This window comes from Mixophyes fleayi, chromosome 9 (assembly GCF_038048845.1).
Source record: "Mixophyes fleayi isolate aMixFle1 chromosome 9, aMixFle1.hap1, whole genome shotgun sequence".
In the NCBI taxonomy this organism is placed as follows: Eukaryota; Metazoa; Chordata; class Amphibia; order Anura; family Limnodynastidae; genus Mixophyes; species Mixophyes fleayi.
The window spans coordinates 33,301,613-33,323,045 of NC_134410.1; the positions used below are offsets into that span (position 1 = coordinate 33,301,613).

The 21,433-nt window shown below is 39.5% G+C and overlaps 1 protein-coding gene across 1 annotated transcript in view; it reads left to right on the plus strand.

The window, feature by feature from the left end:
* Window positions 1-9,655, plus strand: part of WDR44 (WD repeat domain 44) — a 63,273-nt gene extending 53,618 nt beyond the window's left edge. Inside the window, exons 13-20 of the mRNA XM_075187234.1 lie at window positions 727-843; window positions 2,692-2,814; window positions 3,941-4,132; window positions 4,386-4,487; window positions 4,604-4,719; window positions 5,546-5,673; window positions 6,267-6,401; window positions 7,321-9,655. Of these exons, the coding sequence (XP_075043335.1) occupies window positions 727-843; window positions 2,692-2,814; window positions 3,941-4,132; window positions 4,386-4,487; window positions 4,604-4,719; window positions 5,546-5,673; window positions 6,267-6,401; window positions 7,321-7,415 (1,008 nt within the window). The 3' untranslated portion in view covers window positions 7,416-9,655. The remainder of the gene's footprint in view (window positions 1-726; window positions 844-2,691; window positions 2,815-3,940; window positions 4,133-4,385; window positions 4,488-4,603; window positions 4,720-5,545; window positions 5,674-6,266; window positions 6,402-7,320) is intronic.
* Window positions 9,656-21,433: the final 11,778 nt, after the last annotated feature.

Consider the following 21,433-nt stretch of genomic DNA (forward strand, 5'->3'; position numbering starts at 1 on the left):
GTAGCCTTGTGCGTTCAGTGATAAGTCTGCTTTACAAGTAGGAGATGCTTGCAGCAGATTTAATGAAGTCTTAGGCAAGTAGAAATGTCTTTTTCTGCGTCGTATATAAAATGTAAGATTTGACGTTGGCACGGATTAGTGTCTAGTAAGCAAGCTTAAAAAAATGAAGTGTCAAATGTTCTTACAGCTTTCTTACTTTTTTGGGGGGATCACTATGAAATATTTTAATTTACGGCTAATTGATTTTTTTTTTTTTTATACCAAAATAATATTGCATCGATTCATCTTTATTTTTAGAGATATATATATTTTTTTTTTTTTTTTTTTTTTACTTCTCTGCTACCCATAATTTCTTCCAATACGTCCAGCCTGGTATCCTGACCCAGAAATGTGCCCTGACACATGACCTGGTAATCGCTGCCCTAAGGAATAGACCACGCTGCTTGCATCACGGTGACAAGTGACAGCTCTTCATACTCCTGAGAAGAAAAGCTTTATCGATAATGACTGTGGTAGCACAATACTGGAAGCATATTTTCATCAATATTTACCCACAGACAATGGATAGTTAATCCCTTATTACGTTTGTTTAAACTTATATATGCATGATGATTGTGTTTTTGTTCTTCAGCGAAGAGGCAATACTCTACATCCATATATCATGACATTTAACCTTATTTTAGTTTGCTGTAAATCGGTATTGAATGTATTTTTTTCTTTTTGAAGGCCTACAGTGGAGGAGATGATAATGACCCAGATGATAAAAACGCACCTTTTCGTCAGGTACCGTTCTGTAAATACAAAGGACACACGGCCGACCTTCTGGATTTGTCCTGGTCTAAAGTAAGTTCATGGTCTCACTAGAGGAGAGGATCTCCGCTGATCCCTGCATGCAATACCACACTGGTGTTTCTAGAAATCTTCACACAAGGATTAGTCTAGTTTTGTGTTCTTTATACTATTATAATGCTGCTGATTTGTTTTTCCTTCCTTATTTCTGCAACCACTGACTGATTGTAAGTGGAAGCTGCAAAGGGAGGAGACAGATTGAATATGACAGATGGAAGCGGTCTGCTATTAATGTAAAACATACATCTGCCACAGAGCAACGCTGCCTCTAGAGGCTGGGAGGGAATGCTGCATCCCATCTGTCTTGTAAAAACACAAAAGCTACAACGCTGGTTAAATGTATATATTTTGTCATGTAAACTTGAGGCTGATTTTTATTTTATTTATTTTGTAATAGATTTGTAAGGATTAGAGTATCAGCTATCTTAAAGGAACAGTAAACTTAAAATGTAATCATTTTCATTAAATTCCCCTACTTTGGCATGTTTACTGTCCCTTTAAAGAATGGATAATTTAAGACACACATTATTCATTACTGCATGGCAGCGTTTTACACAGTTACTCCTCAAAGACATAAAGTATTATGTATGGAGTTTTTTGGGCTGTGTTTGCTTTTGGAATAACTGTGATTTTCTAACACCCTTGTTAACCTGCTGATCTCCCATTATTGGCATAACCTGAACCCATAAGACCTGTATTCATAAAGAATTTAACTGCAAGTGAACGGAAACAGCTGTAATTGTAAAACACCTAGATATTGCCCTACTCCATCCCCATCCTCTGTTTGCCCACTTCATGCCAGCTTACAAATCTCTTAAATGTTCTTTTGTAGCTACAAATATGCCATTATCAGATTATTTGTTTGCTGCAAGATGAGGTGGGATCTCAAGCAGTAATGGATTGTAAGCCCTCACGGGCAGGGTCCTCTCTACTCTACGTTTCCCTGTACCCCGTACTACTCTGATGTCATATGTTATGCTGAATCTTGTGCCGTTTGTTCACTCACACACATGCTAATTGTAATTGTGTTGCTTATTGTTTACATATATTGTATTCATATAGCTGTTACAGGGCCGTAACTAGGGCTGTGCGATAGGGGGTGACCGCCCAGGGCGCAACGCTGAAGGGGGGCACATTTTATGAAGATTTTAGGTTCATTCGGATAAAATTGAGTGCTAGGGGGGCGGCCTTTTTTCTTTCTCGCCCCAGGCGCTAAAGTTACAGCTCTGAGCTATTATATTTACGGTATTCATATGCGCTATATCTATAAGATTGTTCAGCGCTACAGTATCTGTGGCGCACTATAAATGATGAATGGGAGAGATGCGGAGGGTATCTTTAGGAGGGTAGAGGGGGCAGCATAATATCCCACTAAAGCAATGTGTTAATGGTTAAACCCCCTTTTCTGGTGTGTACCCTCGCATCTTACTGCCTCCTATCCAGAATTTACCTCTTCATTTTGATTGTGCTTTGTAAGGAGACAAAGGACAAGCTATACTTCAGCAGGTAACAAAGCCGCTCTCTTTACTGTTTAATATATAGCCTACATAAGGTTCAGAAAAGTATTTCATCAATATGCTGACGAAAGAAACCTGGGTCATGGCAATTATTTTCCTCTGTGCGTTCTTTAACGGCGGTTCTTTGTCCACGAAGTCACTTCTGCTACTTAATTATAGTGAAGAGGCCAAATGATCTGGTTAAAATTACAATCACAGTTGTGCTCTAGCTTTAGCCTCCACGTTAATGATCCCCTTACAAGAGATAATGAGAACGTGGACTAGACACTGTTCCTGTTGTTGAAGAGAACACATTGTGACAGTAATCATGCTATTTTCCCCACAGAATTACTTCTTGCTCTCATCATCAATGGACAAGACAGTCCGGCTCTGGCACATATCCAGGAGGGAGTGTCTGTGTTGCTTTCAGCATATAGATTTCGTTACAGCAATAGCGTTTCATCCAAGGGTAAGTAAACCTCCAGTTGACAGCTTAATGTTGCCTTATGGAAAATGAGGGTCACTTTGTTGGGAGAGGGGGATTTTGATTACACAAAACAGACTAATACCAACAATTGCCTTTCTGATATAATGGCATATTCAGTTTAAAATAGTATTGTGTGTGTGTGTGTGTGTGTGTGTGTGTGTGTGTGTGTTTTTTGCACTGTATTTAAGGAAAAAAGTCTTAATACCAGAGGACACTGGTGGGGAAATTGCCTTTCATTTCCCTATCAGAGGTAAATCTGCCGCTAGTCATGCCCTGAATATGTAAAAACAAACTCCGCCATGAAGGTCACAGATTGTTCAATGATTTGCAGCGGATAAAAAACCTCCCAGTCTTTAAAAACTGCTTTACAGAGTTTTGTTTCAATTTATTAGAGCTTTTAGCCTTGTCTTTGAAACACTAATTGATGTATTATAATAACATTGCTTTAATTGCGGTAAAATATAGTTTTGTTATTGCTCTTTGGTGCGTAAACCATTTGATTTGTAACACTTAAGTTTACTTGCTGTCTGGATTCAGCTGGTGTGTGGTTTTTTTCATCTATAAAAGATTGGATAATTGTTTAGGGACATTATATGCTTTTATAGTTTTGCTACACCAGGGGGAAGAGCGGTTTTACATTGGAAACATGCAGGTTCCACCTCAATTTGGTTAGTGAAGCGAATGTTACATCTTAGTAAGTCAATGAATCAATGTTACTAAGAGTGATTTGAATTGCTAGCCATATGCAAAGGAACATGGGAAGGAAATGGCTGTTCCTGTCTTATGGTATTTGTGAGTCACAAATTTTAAAGTGCCCCACATCTACTTTCTCTTCATCTATACGAGTGTTGGCTAACCTGTGACACTCCAGGTGTTGTGAAACTACAAGTCCCAGCATACCCTACCAGCAATAAGCTGCTATATATTGGCAAAGCATGCTGGGACTTGTAGTTTCACAACACCTGGAGTGTCACAGGTTAGCCAACACTGATCAATACTATATTGGTGGATTCACCCCAATTCCTAATGCAGCTCTGTAACTTTAATACTAGTTGTGGTCATCACTGCGATTCTATAGAAACACATTTAATCTGATTTCTGTCTGTAGGATGACCGATACTTCTTGAGCGGTTCCTTGGATGGGAAACTCCGACTTTGGAACATCCCTGACAAGAAAGTTGCCTTGTGGAATGAAATAGATGGCCAGACCAAGCTCATTACAGCGGCAAACTTCTGTCAGAACGGAAAGCACGCCGTGATTGGCACATACGACGGGAGATGCATCTTCTACGATACAGAGGTAACAAGGCTTTATATGTGTATTAGGCTGTTGTCGGGCATGATGTTGAGGATATTGAAAGTTACATTTTGCATTTCCTACAGCTTATGCTGTGGTGTATTTTGTTATTTTTGGTACACTCATTAATGAAGAATGACCATAATTCCATATAATGCAGCTTCCAGGAGTATAAAAAGAGGATTCTATTTTCTTTAGCAGAGTATAAATAATGGTGTTGGCTGATTTGATTGACTGGATTATTTTTTCTTTGTAGCATTTAAAATACCACACTCAGATACACGTGCGTTCCACCAGAGGGCGAAATAAGATCGGCAGAAAAATCACTGGAATAGAGCCATTGCCAGGAGAGAATAAGGTGAAGCTTTCTTTCGTCATCCCTTCCCCACTTGATTAATATCTAATAAAATAAATAAAATGCACTTTCCTGGTTCTCAACTTTGAATTTTTTTTTTCCCCCCCACTTTGTTTCAGATCTTGGTAACATCTAACGATTCAAGAATAAGGCTGTACGACTTAAGAGATTTATCCTTATCCATGAAATATAAAGGCTGTGTGAACAGCAGCAGTCAAATAAAGGCCAGTTTTAGGTAAAGCAAAATACTGGGTGAGAGATGGAGATGTCTGTATATAAAATGTGTCTATCCTGACTGTACAGTCCAGTAGGGGAATATTGGGCTGCTTGAAATGCTTGTCTAGTTCCCCTCATCATCTGCCCCCAATAGTCTGCGCTTGCACTGCGTGGGGCCATGGAACATAAGTACTGGTATAAATCACTGTGCAAAATAAATTGTATTCGTTCAGTAAAAGGAGACGTATCCGTTGTGGAAATGTTTGTTTATAACTGGTTACACTGACGTGATTTGGAATACGTATTTGCATGAAAGCGGTTGTTTGTTTTTTAAATGATTTATGATGGGCAGTGTCACGTGGCTTAATTCATCAGTAATGTCTCCCATCTTTGCTGGCTATGTATAGAAAACCGAATAAGTCTCATTGCATCAAGAATCTGCATTATAACATGTCTCATCAGACACTGAAACAAAGCAGTGTAAAGGATCAGTGTGATCAGTCTCCTAGATACTGTTGGTTTGATTATGGAATAGACATGTCTGTTCATATATATTTTTACATTGAATATATTAAATAATGTGTGTGTTCCCTGATTGCTGTTGGTCTATTTGTGTGTGTGGGGGCAGGGGTTAGATTTTCTGTACATTGCCTCTAATGCAGACATTGATTTAAGATTCCTAATTTACTAGTGTTGCTGATGTTGGGAAGTGTTTATCGAACTAGCAGTTAATCGCTTCATTTCTCTTTAAAATGCTAATTATAACAACTCCCGATTTATCTCATGTGAGGTTTCCAATGTAGAGTATAAAAGTGTGTCCCGTTTTTTTTCTTTTTTCTTTTCAGTCATGATTTTACATATATTGTTAGTGGTTCTGAAGACAAATATGTTTATATCTGGAGTACGTACCATGACCTCAGCAAGTTCACCTCCGTCAGAAGAGACCGCAATGATTTCTGGGAGGGCATAAAAGGTATGGTATACTAAGAATACTCATTGCCCTAAAAGCAGTACACATGGACTCATGCAGAATGAGATCTCCACGCGGAGCCATCCAGATGTGACTTGGAGTTGAGATGTTGTGTGCATATGTTGACACATACTCCTTTTATAATGCATTGTATTATAACAAAATTGCGGGTCTTTGTTACTGATGTTTTTAAATTAACAAGTTTAGTGTTTACCTTCGTTGCTTTCTCACTTGGGAGTGTGCCCATAGCGTCCACTCTTTAATATTGCACCAGTCACCCCCCCCCCCCCCCCCCCCCCCTCTATCCTATCTAACATTACCTGAAGTCGCAGACTATCACGCTGTGAGATTATAGAGCAGGAAAGGGAGTCGGCTCTATCTGAAGGATCATGAGCAAAGTAGAAGCTGATTAGCTTTAGGAAACTCTAAAAGTGAGCGCCCCCCGCCCGCCTTCATTTTAATTTTTTTTCTTGCCATGTCAATTTCTAGGACCTACTCCTTTGTGTTATTAGCACTGCACCTACCCCTTGTACAGTGGGGTGAATCTCTCCTCTATCCCACTAACTGAGCCCTTCTTGTGGCTTTTCTTGTTTTAGCACATAATGCAGTTGTCACGTCCGCTATCTTTGCCCCAAATCCCAGCCTGATGATATCACTAGACCCACCCTCTGAGAGACAAGACACTGACCACAAGGGGGAACAGGGAGAGTCTGAAGAGAACATACCTTCTGGTGAGTTATTTATTTCAATTGTGGTTTGTTTTGTTTGTTTTTTTATAAACTCCTTTTTTATTCACCCTCTCAAATTGTCTGTTCTGCCTCCTTTTCACTTTCCCACAGTCCTTGGCTGCACCAATGAGAACATCACTTCACTGATCTTTCCAAGCACTTAAGGCTTAATGCAGTTGAATACTGGCTTAAGCTTTCGGGACTTATCTGTGAGAGATTGTCTCCATGATGTAGATTTCATAACTCCAGTCCTCCCTCACCCCCCAACAGCTTATGGTTTCAGGACTACTTTACTCATGCACAGATTATTTACTCTATTTGAAATCCTGAAACCACAAGCTTTTGGCGGTGCATGAGGATTGGAGTTGAGGACCAATGATCTAGGTGGTGGATTGAATGAAAAACCCCAAAGGCAATATGGAAGGCGTTGACTTCACCAAGTACTGGTAGTGAGAAGGAGATCTCCACAGGCAGTTTGGGTAGGAGGAGAAAATGGGGGGTTGGCTGGCAGGGGGCAAAATAATGGCTAGAATTCCATTTTGGACCAGATTGCAGATTCAGATACATAAAAACCGTAGTACAGCTACTGTTATCGCTGCATCTCCACCGACTCCTTATTGCAGAGTGCAGTGATTTTGAATAGTTGCTATTTGTACAGTATGTAATATATATCTATGTGTGTGTTTTATTTACACTCATGCAGTAAAGCTATCAGATTCCATTTACTTACATTCCCATTACATTTTCCATATATGTGTGTGTGTGTGTATCTGTGTGTGTTTGTGTGTGTGTGTTGTACATACACATGTATACACACATACATGTATAAACATATGTACATCTTAAGACATATGCAATGGACACAAAATAATTGGCTTTCTTAGGGAAAACCTAATGCAATGAACTATTCTTGTTTTCCAAGGTGCTTTGAAGCCTGACCACACAGAAGTGCTTCTGTCTGCCGATTTCACCGGCGCCATCAAGGTGTTCATTAACAGGAAGAAGAATATATCTTAAGTTGTACTACAGTGGAATAAGCCTGTACTTATAGTAGTCACCAGTCATAAGAAAAGAAAACTGACATTGTCCTGTGGATATTACTGCAGCAGTCGTCTCTGCACATGAAGATATAGTTGGATAATGATCCTTTGTTTGATTCTCAACCCTGCAGTAATATTGTTACCAGCAAGTGTTTATGCTGCTAAGAATTTCTTTGACCATTTTTCCATTGATTATCTGTCTGTCATTTTTTTTTTTTTATTGATCCTTTGTCACATAATATTTGACCATCACCAATAGATGGCTGGGTTTAAAATATTGTGTAGACATTCTGCAGCTAAATCTTCAGTTTTAATCCACCTCCCAAAGGTTCATCGTTCCTAAGAAGGTTATGTAAAGACATTTGCTCAGCTGTTATTAGATGTCAGCAGTCTGTCGGTTACTGATAAGTAACTGAGTAAGGTGGAGTGTTAAACGTTGCATCGAGATCACTGTAATTCCAGAGTCCTGGCTGAAATCACACTCACGAAATTGACATTGTTCATGTGTATTTTGCAACGTTTGCGCTGGGATTTCGATAAAGTTGCATCTTTCCAAATTGCCAATTTTTTATTTTATTTTAATTTCTCCACATTATTGCTGCTCAGTGGTGTTTAATATTATCCTATATAGACATACTATATAGTGTATATATAGATATGACTCCTTGAAAAGGCAGTTATCCTCAAAATATAATAACTTTGTCTTGTACAAATGACATAGAATTTAAAAGTAGTTTATTTGGAAAAAAAAAATACATAAAAATACATAATTTTGGTTCATTAATAAGCACTTTTTCTTAGGTTGCCCTATGGAAAAAGGGGTTAGATCTCCTCTAAACCATTTTGTGAAGCACTAGTGAGATGATCAAACAAATCTTTTATTCCCTACGTTAAATTGTAAGCTTCCATTATTAAAATGGACCAGTTGTCACCATCCAGTGCTGGCAATATCCACGAGAATGCAGCCTATCCCTTCACTAGGAACCAGTAACCTTTCTGAAGCACAAAGTGAATTCCTTCTGAACTGATAGGCTGCATCCTGGTGGCTTTGGTTCAGCTTTTCTCAGTCGTGTGTGTAGCTTTTAGGTGAACTTTAAGCCTGCAACCGTTCCAATTCATATTTTTAAATAGGAGATGACTGCTGTGGTATTATATTTTAGGAGATGTTCTTTAATTGTATTTGGACAGGGAATAGTCCATAAATCTGTGTAATCACAAAAGAGTAAACTGGAGTATGTAGCTTTATTTAAATCACTGAATGTAACCTATAGATTTTGTTCATGGTGCATTGTCAGGACGAGGTCAGAGGTTATCTTTTCATTATAAGTGTGAAGATCTCACTTGGGCATCCTTTGTAGCAGACAGGGATTCACTAATCAATGTATGGTTATACTGGTAACACACAAATGGACACTGCACCTTTAAATGTAGTCACACAATCCCACAGCATGAACGTTTGCTGGTTGTGATAGGTTAGCCTGCCACAAATAATCTTGCTTAATGTTGCTGAGATGCAAAGTACATTTACAACCCTACATTACTTTGCAGCTGAACACCATTTAGTAAATAAAGCCCCAAATAAGATGTTTTTTATTTTATTTTTCTCCTTGGGATTTAGGTATTTTCTTGCACATCTTTTTTTCTTTTCTTCAGATTCTCTGTTGGTGGTACCTATTTTTAGAATAAATTGTAAATGTTTTTTAATGGGGTCAATGCATATTTTTATTTTATTTTATTTTGTACAATCTGCAAAGTTGCTCGCTGCCCTTTGCTCCATCTCCTTTTCTGTTGTGAATCTTGGGTTGACACGTAACACTTGCTTTGCACACTAGGGCACAATATTTCTGTGTAACGAGTAGAGAAAAATCTCATTCCTTACATTTACGCAACAGGGGAGATTCAGTGACTTTGTTTTATTTTTAGGAGTTTATTTTTTTTTTTTTTTTTTTTTTGCTGTAAGTGTTTGTTTTCTTCCTCCCCCCCCCCCCCACCTGTGTAAAAAGATCAATTTGTTTACATTTTGTAACTATTGTAGTAAAGTGGAAGCTTTTTTTCTGTTTTGGATATTCTGGGTAATGAAAATGTATGTAAATATTCTCACTAAATACCAATGAAATAACCGTCTGGAATGTTTAGCCAGAAAATGTTATTGATGGTTACCAGTGTAACAAAAAAAAACAAAGTCTTATCATTAAAAGCCTATCACAGAAAATATAACATTCTTGTGCTTGCAATTCTATATCAAAGAGTATTATAGTGAAGTATACAGTACACATGCATGTTTGTTTCCAGGAAATGCTGCTTTGTGGCCGGGTACCTTATTATTATTATTATTATTATTATTATTATTATTATTATTCATAAATTATTATTTCTTTATATAGCGCCACTAATTCCACAGTGCTGTACAGAGAACTCACTCACATCAGTCCCTGCCCCATTGGAGCTTACAGTCTAGATTCCCTAACATACACAGACAGACATCTGACAGACAGACAGACAGACAGACTAGGGTCAATTAATTAGCAGCCAGTTAACCTACCAGTATGTTTTTGGAGTGTGGGAGGAAACCGGAGGAAACCCACGCAAACACAGGGAGAACATAGAAACTCCTCACAGATAAGGCCATGGTCGGGAATTGAACTCATGACCCCAGTGTTGTGAGGAAGAAGTGCTAACCTCTAAGCCACCGTGCTGCCCCAATTGTGGTCCATCTTAAGCTATTTTTTAAAAAAAATATTTACGGGTCGGACATATAAATCAAAAACTTGAGATGAAGTCTGCCTTGGAGATTTGCAATCAATACCAGCAAAGAAGTGTTGCATGTATCTCTGTTAGAACTATGTATCGTGTTTATTTAACATTCATTTTTACAAAAGACATGTTTTACTGTTCCCAACCAGGACGCATTCTGATTGGTGGGAGCTGATTTAAGTAGGATCTAAGATTGTTACCCTCTGAAATAACTTCGCTGTTATATTGTGGAGAAACGCGTCAAGGAAGGATTTACCCTTGATATATGTCTATACTATAATCCTATAAATATTTGGAGACAACCACTGCTAAACCTGGAGAATTCTTGGTAAGGAGCAATGTACAATGAGCGACATTGAACCACTATTGTGACCTGCTGCAGCTGCATACTCAGAGAGAATCTCTCATCTGCCATTGAGGTAGCTAAAGTTTTTTCCATGAACCAACATATTCAGATTTACAATGAAGCAGTATATTAATCAAAGTGGAGAACCTTTAAAAGGGACAATACAGGTTAAATTAATATACTCGTCCTTTTGAGACTTAATTTCACAATTGTAGTAAAAACAAAAAATATGGAATTGTAGTTAACTTTAATTCCTTTTAGTGAAAATATGCCAGTCGCCACTACAATGGGAAAGTTCCCTTCTAGTTTAGGTAGAGACAAGTTAAATAAAACTGCCCAAGAACAGTTTATAATACAGCTCATCTTCTGCATCTTTGAGTAACTTCCCAAGTGGTCTCAAAAAAAAAAAATATATATATAAACATATCAAACATGGGTGGGAAACTGGGCTGCCAATGAGTATTTTGAAGGAACAGGAATGAATGGCAACTATAATTCTCTATTTATCCTCTTCAATCCCCCATGGCATTACAATGGGATGTACCCAAGCAAAATATAGTAGGGATGACTGCAAAAGAACAGATCATCCACATTCTGTATTCTGAATAATTAAGAATTTATTTACTGGCTGCGTGAGAACATGGCTCCAAATCTGAGCGTCAATAAAAGATAAGACATCCACATGATTATAACTAACATAGGTAAGGAATGATGTCCATTCAGCTAGGTTGCAAAACTCTGTCGCTGGAGTCTGAGACCTTTGTGACCTAGATGTTGTTACTGCTCATGTTGAGTGGACCCTCAGAATCTCTGGCATCTTACACACATTCCTCTTAAATGCTCTATAATTACTTTTCAAATACATCTAGAAGGGGCACACATTTCTGAGGTCCTGTAAGAATCCCAAAATGTTATGTGCTTCTAAATCCTTCTATCCTGGATAAATATATGGAAAATGTCTCATGTAATCCGAGTTCCGTTTTCTCTCATCACTAGGTGTGGACAATAGGATGGCAGCCTGACTTCATGATTAATGGGAAATTTAGATACTACTTTTGGCAGAAACGTTGGCTTGGCTCTTAAGTACCACTTTATCTGCATAGATATTCAGAAAGGGTTCCTTACACCACGGTGCTTGTAATTCTCTAACCATGTGGGCAGAAGTAACGGCCACTCGGAACACCACCTTTAGTGTCACCCATCTCAGAGAAACCTCTTACACTGGTGCAGTCAGGTCAGACATCAGAGCGTTGAGAAGCCACAAAGAACCTAATAGAGGGACGGATCTTCTTAAATGCTTTTAAGAAAAGAAGAATCAATTCATCTGAAGCGCGTTTTGTATCCCAGAAGACACTGTGTAGATAAGGCTCTCACTGAATCCATCCTGAAGGAAGTTAAGGATCTGTGGAATAGTTGCTGAAGTCAGACCCACACCTTATGATAAACTTCCAAATTCTATAATAGATTATTGAAGAGTTCTTTCTTGCTTGTAAGAGTGTGTTGATCACCAGCTCAGAGACTTCCTTCTCTCTGAACAGCATCGCTCCACCTCCATGCCATTAAAACTAGTTGTTCCAGATTTGGCTAAAGAAGATCTTGCCAGTGAGATAGAGGTCATGGTTGTCCCTGGAGCATCTCCCAGATTACCTGAAATCACGGACGTATTGATATCATTGCTGCTTGGTTTTTTTGGGGTTTTTTTATTTATTTTTTTAGAATGTGAGTGATGAGTGGAAACAGAGGGAAGACACACCCCAGTTGAAATGTCCATGGAGCTGACAGTGTGTATTCCTTCTGTCCCTGGAGCTTTGTGTTGAGAGTAGAACCTGGGTACCTTTTGGTATTCTTGTTTGTTGCCATAATGTCCATGCATGAGACTAATAACCATCTCCGGCAGCCCCACAGTACAGTGTTCAGAGAAGAAGTTTAATCACTTGCTGTCTGAGCAGCCGGCAGTCGCAATAAAAGGTAAGTGAAACGAGCTATGTGAATGAGGCTAGATCTATGGGAAGCTACAATGTTAGTGGTGTCCCCTGTGATCTAGTGAAGAGAGGAAGTGGGGCAGCCTCCAGCCGTCCGCATCGCTCTACTGAGCATGCACAGATAGGAAGTTAGGCTCTCTGTGGTTCTTCCTGTGCCATTTGAACTGTAAAGACTTCAAAACCAAAGTTGCAATCTTTTTGCGTTAAACTTGTATAGATATATAAAGTGAACGGAGGCACAAAAATATATATGAACAACCTGTTCTCTAACATTGCCCACAATATAAGCTTACTACCATCCTGCATATATATCAATGTACTATAATAGTGTTAAGTACATTAACTGCATAAGTTAGTCATACTACCTGACTGTTGTAGTCTTTATCAACTGTGAGCAACTGTATATATGTATATATCATCTGTTAAACAATTTGTTGGTTTTATTTAGTACTTGTAAGTCTATAAGCTTCTTGTGGTTTAACATCTACCACAATGCCGCTGACACCTTTTACATATAACAGCACAAGTGCCGTGATAATTGGTTTCCTGCTAATATGTTGGAGGGAGGGGGCTACATGAGACCTATAGGGAGGCTGCAATGAGAGCATTAGAAACACAATACTGCTTCAAACACAAACTTGCACTGCATAATTGCTTCAACTGTATAAGGATAGATCTTTTGTAAAGTGCTTTATGTATACACTATATGGACAAAAGTATTTGGATGCTTGACCATTACACCAACAGGGACTATAATGACATTGTATGCAAATACATATACTTTAATATAGAGTTGGTCCACTTTTTGCAGCTTCCACTCTTCTTGGAAGACATTCCACAAGGTGTTGGAGTGTTTCTGTGGGAATTTGTGCCCATTCATTCTGTAGAGCATTTATGAGGTCAGGCACTGATGTTGGAGGAGAAGGCCTGGCCTGCAATCTCTGTTCCAGTTCATCCCAAAGGTGTTCAATGGGTTTGAGGTCAGAACTCTGTGTGGACCAGTTAAGTTCTTCTACACAGGAACTCATCAAAGTCTTTGATTTGTGCACTGGGGCACAGTCATGTTGGAATAGAAAAGAGCCTTCCCCAAACTGTTTCCACAAGGTTGGAAGCATTGTAAAGCGCTACGGAATTTGCTGGCGCTATATAAATAAATGATGATGATGAAGCATAGCATTTTCCAAAATGACTTGGTATACTGAAGCATTACGGTTGCCCTTCACTGGAGATAAGGGGCATAATCCAGACCCTGAAAAACAGCCCCATAACATTATCCCTCCTAAACCAAACTTGACAGTTGGCATAATGCAGTCAGGCAGGTAACGTTCTTCCATCACCCACCAAACCCAGGCTCACCCATCTGACTTCCAAACAGAGAAGCGTGATTCTTCACTTTACAGAACATGTTTTCATTGCTCCACCGTCCAATGTCGGTGTGCGTTACACAACTCCATCCGACGCTTGCCATAGGTCTTGGTGATGTGAGGGTTGCATGCAGCTGTTCGGCCCTGGAAACCCATTCCATTAAGCTTCTGACACACAGTTTTTGTGCTTACATTAATGCTAGTGGAAGTTCGTAATTCTTCAGTTATGGAATCAGCAGAGTGTTGGTGACTTTTATGCAACATGCTCCTTAGCATTCGTTGACCCCGCTCTGTCATTTTACGTGGTCATCCGCTTCAAGTTGCTGTTGTTCCTAAACGTTTCCACTTTCATTTAATATCACAGTTGACCGTGGAATATCCAGCAGGGATGAAATTTCACGAATTGTCTTATTGCAAAGGTGGCATCCTATCACAGTACCACGCTTGAAGTCACTGAGCTCTTCAGAACAACCCATTTTGTATCACAAATGTTTACAATTGGAGACTGCATGGCTAGGTGCTTGATTTTATACACCTCTGGCAACGGGTCTGATTGAAACACCTCAATTCAATAATTTACAGGTGTGACCAAATACTTTTGTCCATATAGTGTATATTATTGTTTTTCTCTTTATAACACTAACACAAGATTGTCCAGAAACCCTCTGATCTGTCATAATATCAAATGTCATTGATAATTAAGAGCTAATTGCATTTCTAACTATCACAAGAGTGTGGTAAGTCTGTGCTACGGATTAAAATATAAGTTGTGTAGATAGTGTAACTGCCCTACACACAAATGTGCTATTTATTTATATTGTGATAACACACCTGTGGTAAATAAAATTAAAATATGTATGAGAACTTCATAGGTGTGTGCAGCTGTTGGAGTAATTGTGCACCATGGTACCCTTTGGTTTGTAGTAGAGAATCCAGCTTTATGATTTTAACCAGAATATGCTCCTCTGTCTATTTTCAGAGCAATGTTTTAAATAAAGTACAGAATCTGTGGCTAGTGCAGCAGAAATAATTGGCTGGGGCTGCTGCCCCTGGCCCCCCAAAGGGCTAGATTTACTAAACTACGGGTTTGGAAAAGTGGAGATGTTGCCTATAGCAACCAATCAGATTCTAGCTTTCATTTACTTAGTGCATTCTACAAAATGACAGCTAGAATCTGATTGGTTGCTATAGGCAACATCTCCACTTTTTCAAACCCGCAGTTTAGTAAATATACCCCAATGTCTTAATTCAGCTCTGGCAAAAAGGCAGGGAATCGATAATATGTGTCTGTTTTTCCTGAATCAGAGCTGGAAATCAGATTCACCTTACTCACCACCAGATGGTGCTCCGGCCTTATAAACCAGTCACACAACACTTGTCGATCAGGTCACGGTAATCATGAAATTGAGCTATCATTTTTTCCAACAGTGTCAGAATCTAGAATGTTCTAAATCTTCCATATCTTTCAAGCTGTAGCAATAATTTATGATTTTAAACTTGATTATGCAGATCACATCCTCAGATATAATCATTCAAATGCTCGTAAGGAATTCTAAGCTTGAGCAGGGAATATAAATTTACCACAGCCTCTATTGCTATATGATATCATATGGACATGGCTAAATCTGTTCCTGCAGAGTGTTTCTCTTTTGCACAGAAATTCAGGTTTTTTTTTCTCATAATCGCATTATTGTACAATTGAGTAACGTTATATGACCCAATTGTTTTTAAGCAGATCATTTGTCAAAAAGTCAGAAACCTTACAATTTTGATCTGACAAAACAGATCATAATGTAGCCACAAAATTGTTGGTAAAATCGAAAATAAACTTTTAAAGGATTTGTCCTAAGGGTCATTCAAACACTAGTACCTGTCTTCGCATTGTGCCTTTTGTTTGTTGGTTGCAAAAAATACTTCCCTTATTGATAAAAAATGTGATCTTAGTTTTAATTCTGAAAAAGTTCCTAACACTTTTGCGTACGTATTGAGCAAAATTCACAACTTTTTGTACAATTTGACCCTGAACAAAATTTTCACAGACATAACTGTATTTCCAAAATGTCAACTCAGCTTAGAAATATACTTGTTCAAAATAGATTTACCCAAATTACAGTCAAATGTTAAAAAATGTTCTTGTGAAAAGTTTAAATAGCATAAAATATCATGATAAGACTTTAAGAATAAATGTTAGATATAGTAGTGGAAGTCTTTTCTTAAATAATTGTATTATAGTTACTACATACGTTTTATAAAACCAGTACTAAGTTTGCAACTTCTTAAAAGCTAATTATATTGTAGAAAGAATAATTGAGCGTTCACACGGGGGCCTAGTAGTCTAGACATGCTTGAGACCATCTTGTTTTCAATTAGATCATTCTCAGGCTAGCCAACTTTAGAGGCCACGTGTGCCAGTTTGCCAATATCTGTGCACAAGTGGCCAATCTTAGACAAAGGACAGATAGCGCTCAGATATTTCAATACCTATACAAGCTCATACTTGCCTACATCCAGTAGGCGTGTTCTGGGAGAGGGATGTTACTAATGGGCTGGAGGGTAAAATGGCATTTTGTCGTGGAGGGCGGAGCCAAAATGACGCGATTCTCAGTGAATCACGTCATTTTGAACAAGGGAATAGGGATGCGGGAGAAATGCCAGCTCTCGCGCGAGCCCGGGAGACTTACCCGAATTTCGGGAGTCTCCCGGACTTTCCGGGAGAGTTGGCAAGTATGTACAAGCTCTTTTATTTGGGACATGAAAGAGAGAAACAGGACGGAGTCAGAATTTGTACACTAAATGTAACACATTTCAGGCCTACTTCATTGTCAGTCATCTTACTGCTTTTCCTGAACACTTAAAGTAGAGTGTTGGCTCTTTTGCACAGTCCATGATACATGTAAGTCTTATTCACATAGCAATGTTATAACTGTTAGACTATATATGTGTATGTAAGGGCATCTGTGATAATAACATACCTCTCAACATTTAAAATCCTGAAATCAGGAAAAAATAAGCAGGACCCGTTTCTCCCAATCTCCGTCCACAAATGGACGCTTTAAATAAATAAAAAAAAACATCCACTTTCCTGTTATGCCCCGCCCATTTTGTGGCACACAAAAATTGGGCCAATTGTTAGGTATGCAATAACCTATTGATGTGCAATAGTTAATTACAAAAAGAGACATCACACATATTGTGAGTCATGTTATATGGTCCAAAAATAATTGGATATGCTGGTGTATGCTGTACAGTCACAGCACACTATATCATGAACAAGCTAAAGCAAAAGTATTATGTGAGATTTAGTACTACCTAAATGTCTCTGTATGGAATAAGACACATGTAAAATGAAAAAAACATGTCCTAAAGCATTTGATTTTGTGAAAGACACCTGTACTTCATACTTACCAACTTTCTGAAGTTGACTTCCGGGAGCCTGCCGGGGGGAGGTGGGCGTGATGGGGGGGCAGGGCTCCAAAATTTGCCTCATTTTGGACCCGCCCCCTGCTATAAAATGAAGCATTTGCATCATTACGCCACGATTCCCGGTGAATCGCAGTGTTTTGGACCTAATTCTAACTTCCTAGTGAAGTGGGCAGATGCGGAAGATTGCCACACTCTCCCGGGGGTCTGTGAGACTCACTCGAAATGCGGGAGTCTCCCGGACATTCTGGGAGAGTTGGCATGTATGCTGTACTTGCGGCAGTGAAATACACTGGTGTACACTCCCGTTCTGCTTTTTCATGTTCTCTGCCCTTGAAGTTAGAACATCCCGTGTATTACTGTAAATTGCTTCACCTAATCTCCTCATATCCAGCTCCATCCACCGATCAGCTTTAGTAAAAATTCCATTTAATAGGTTAGTAGTTGTACCATCTCATGCTAAATAAAGCTGATAGACGAATCTAGCGGTATTGCATGTACATTCCAACTAGAAAGCATTAACCCAGATGTACTGCAGTTCTCAGACCCTCTGTGAGAGGGTGAAGGAAGGTTATGTGAACGCTAACAGATGACCCCCTCCCAGCATGTGGAAAAATGAGATTAATAAGTATATGCAAAGGACCCATTGGAATGGCTTCTGCTGTAATACAAGTAAAGGCCGCAGTGGGCAAAGGAACGCAAACAATGTATTTTTGAGCTGTGTGATCAATGTTGAGGTGAAAGAATGAATTAAAGGAAACATGTTGTCAGATGTCAATAACACTGTGAGAGTATTCTGGTGCTATATGAATACATCTTAATAGTACCTAACACCTAGACAAACTTTCTAGAAAAGAATGTACTATGTCCAGGGGAGGGCTGGCAAATTTTAGCCCGGGGGGTAAGACTGGACACAGCAGCCTATTTTAAAGGGGAAAAATGCAGGTGGCCCCACTATGAGACATCCCGACCTCTCCCAGATTTTTCCTTCTCCCACCTGGAATTCCATCTGCTACTACACATCAAACAAAAATGTTCCCTCACATAGTTTCTGCAGCACTGTGCAAATTGCCACTAATTGGAAACAACCCACCGCGCCTACTATGCAGACAATTATTAATAGAGTTTGGCACTCATACAAAATGGAGTTTATGACATGCATACTGCGTAATACTTCTACATCATTTAACAAAGTCTGGGCGCCGTGGATATAATTTTTTCAAGTCCAAACTGCTTTTGTCCTATGACTTCTCCACGACACTCCACTTGATATCCCTTCTAAATCCGTTACCACCCCCCCCCCCCTCTCTTCTCTATCTCCTGCTCTGCCTTTCTTTTTCTTCTATTGGCGGCCTTGCCACACCGCCTCCTAATCTATCTAATCTATCTGGCTTACTTTTCTCTGACTAGCCTTTCTTTTCTGTTTCCTCTCTGTTCTATCCTTATAGTAAAAATTTGGTCAATATCACAACTCTTTTCTTTATGTTATACACTGATTGTATTGGTCCCTGGACATGTATGATTTGATTGTAATAGATGTTGTCTTGGACTGATGCTCACTATTGACCTCTCCAAAAATAAAACTTTTAAAAAAAACAAAAACATTTTCCATTAAATACATTTATTAGGATGTTGTTAATGTCTACTGAGCATAAAATACATTCAGGGCTAGATTTACTAACCTGCGGGTTTGAAAAAGTGGGGATGTTGCCTATAGCAACCAATCAGATTCTAGCTTTCATTTATTTAGTACCTTCTACAAAATGACAGCTAGACTCTGATTGGTTGCTATAAGCAACATCCCCACTTTTTCAAACCCGCAGCTTAGTAAATCTAGCCCTTAGACTTAGACTAGCTCTTTAGCTGGAGCAAGAGATACGGGAAAAAACAAGTAAATTTCAGAAGATCAGAGTTTGATTCTGATGTGACTGCATTCGCTTGAGTTTGACACTCTCCTACTATAAATTCACTACGGCAAAACCCCTCTCCCCCGTCCAGTTCAATCCCCAAAATTGTAGGCTGTATTAAATGTCCTTTGTGCTCGCAGGGGCACAGAACAGGACTGCGTTCACGGATGTTTCTGTTGATCCTGGGTATGAGCAGAGTGATTTTGTTCTAAATCGGCAGATACGCACCTTGAATCAAGCCATGTGTGTGAGGTGATACCAGGGCCGGACTGGCCATCTGGCACTTCTGGCAAATGCCAGAAGGGCCGTTGGCCATATGGGCCGGTTGCTAGCTGGCCGGCCCCATCGCTCAGCACACAGACTGTCATGCCAGAATTCGGCATGACAGTCTGAGCGCTGAGCGGTGGGGGTCGGCACTACACTTACTTCCTGGTGGCGTGCGTCCCCTCCTCCTCCCTCCGCTCCTATGAATGGCTCTGGAGATCTCACATGGGACATGCACCATGTGATAGGTGCCGTCCCATGTGATAGGAGAGACGGTACACAGCGCCGCGGAGCGAACAAGGTAAGAGGGAGGGGGGGGGGTAGTTTGTGGGACAGGGTATCTATTTATTTGTGTGACAGGGGATCTATTTGTGTGACAGGGTATCTATTTATTTGTGTGACAGGGGATCTATTTGTGTGCAGGGGATCTATTTATTTGTGTGACAGGGGATCTATTTATTTGTGTGACAGGGGATCTATTTATTTGTGTGACAGGGGATCTATTTATTTGTGTGACAGGGGATCTATTTATTTGTGTGACAGGGGATCTATTTATTTGTGTGACAGGGTATGATTATAGTATAACAAAAAATAACACAGAATTTGCTGACAGGCGCCAATAAAAATGGGATCGACAAAGTTAAAAAATATATAAATCAAGCTCTGAATGACAATGAATACAAATAACCCAAAAAATAACCCCCCCAAAAAATATCCAAAGAATGACCTTTATGATTATAGTGTGTATGTGTGTAACAGTATAACTATAGTGTGTGTGTGTGTGACAGGGTATGATTATAGTGTGTATGTGTGTAACAGTATAACTATAGTGTGTGTGTGACAGGGTATGATTATAGTGTGTATGTGTGTAACAGTATAACTATAGTGTGTGTGTGTGTGACAGGGTATGATTATAGTGTGTATGTGTGTAACAGTATAACTATAGTATGTGTGTGATAGGGTATGATTATAGTGTGTATGTGTGTAACAGTATAACTATAGTATGTGTGTGAGGGCCAGCGTATGACCATAATGTGTGTGTGTGAGGGACGGTGTATGACAATAATGTGTGTATGGGTAGTTCTTAATATAATGTGGGAGGTACGTTGTTAATCTAATAGGAAATTGCAGGTGGGGGCTTATTATTGGGTGCTATTCTATTTGTGGGGTGATGGTGGGGGCAATTTAATAGTGGGGCCTATCAATTTCAGATGGGGTGATTGGATTTTTAATTTAATGCTGGGGTGCTTTGGAGAGAGGGAAATAGTTTTATTTATTAAATGGGAATACTATTTAATGTCAGGGCTAGTTGGAGGGAAATAGATGTATTTATCAAATGTGAATACTAGTATTTTAATGTTGTGGCTGCAGTGAGGCCTAATTTTAAAACATGGATGCTATATTGATTTAACACCAGGGCTAAATTTCATCTGCTCATTTTTTTCTCCATATAGGGCATCCAGCATTCCAGGATCCAGACAAGCAGCAACTGATCTAAAGACACCAGCAGCCACAAGTAGTGACCATGACAAGAGAGGTAGGAGAGACCAGGACAGTCTGCCAACTGTTCTGAATTTGGTGGGTGACTGTCCCACTTAGTCAGGATTTGGTCTGACTACAAGGACAGTTGGGAGATATGTCCTGCTTCACACTGTACTGCTTGTTAAGGCAGAACTGCGTGCACCTAACAGTAGTGCACACTGTATTGCCTTTGTATTTGTCAAAAATTTGTCTAATAGCCAAATTACATCATAGGAGCCCCCCTGACTTAAGTGCCCGGGCCTCCCGAGCCTTAATCCAGTTGGTCAGCAGGAGGATCTGTGCTCCGTCCCGGACAGGGCACAGCCTGCAGAGCAAGCCGAGGAGCTCTAAGTCTCACGGGATTTATTAATCTCATGAGACTAAGAGCTTCAATGCTCACTCTACAGGAATGTCAGCAGCATCAGAAGCATAGATAA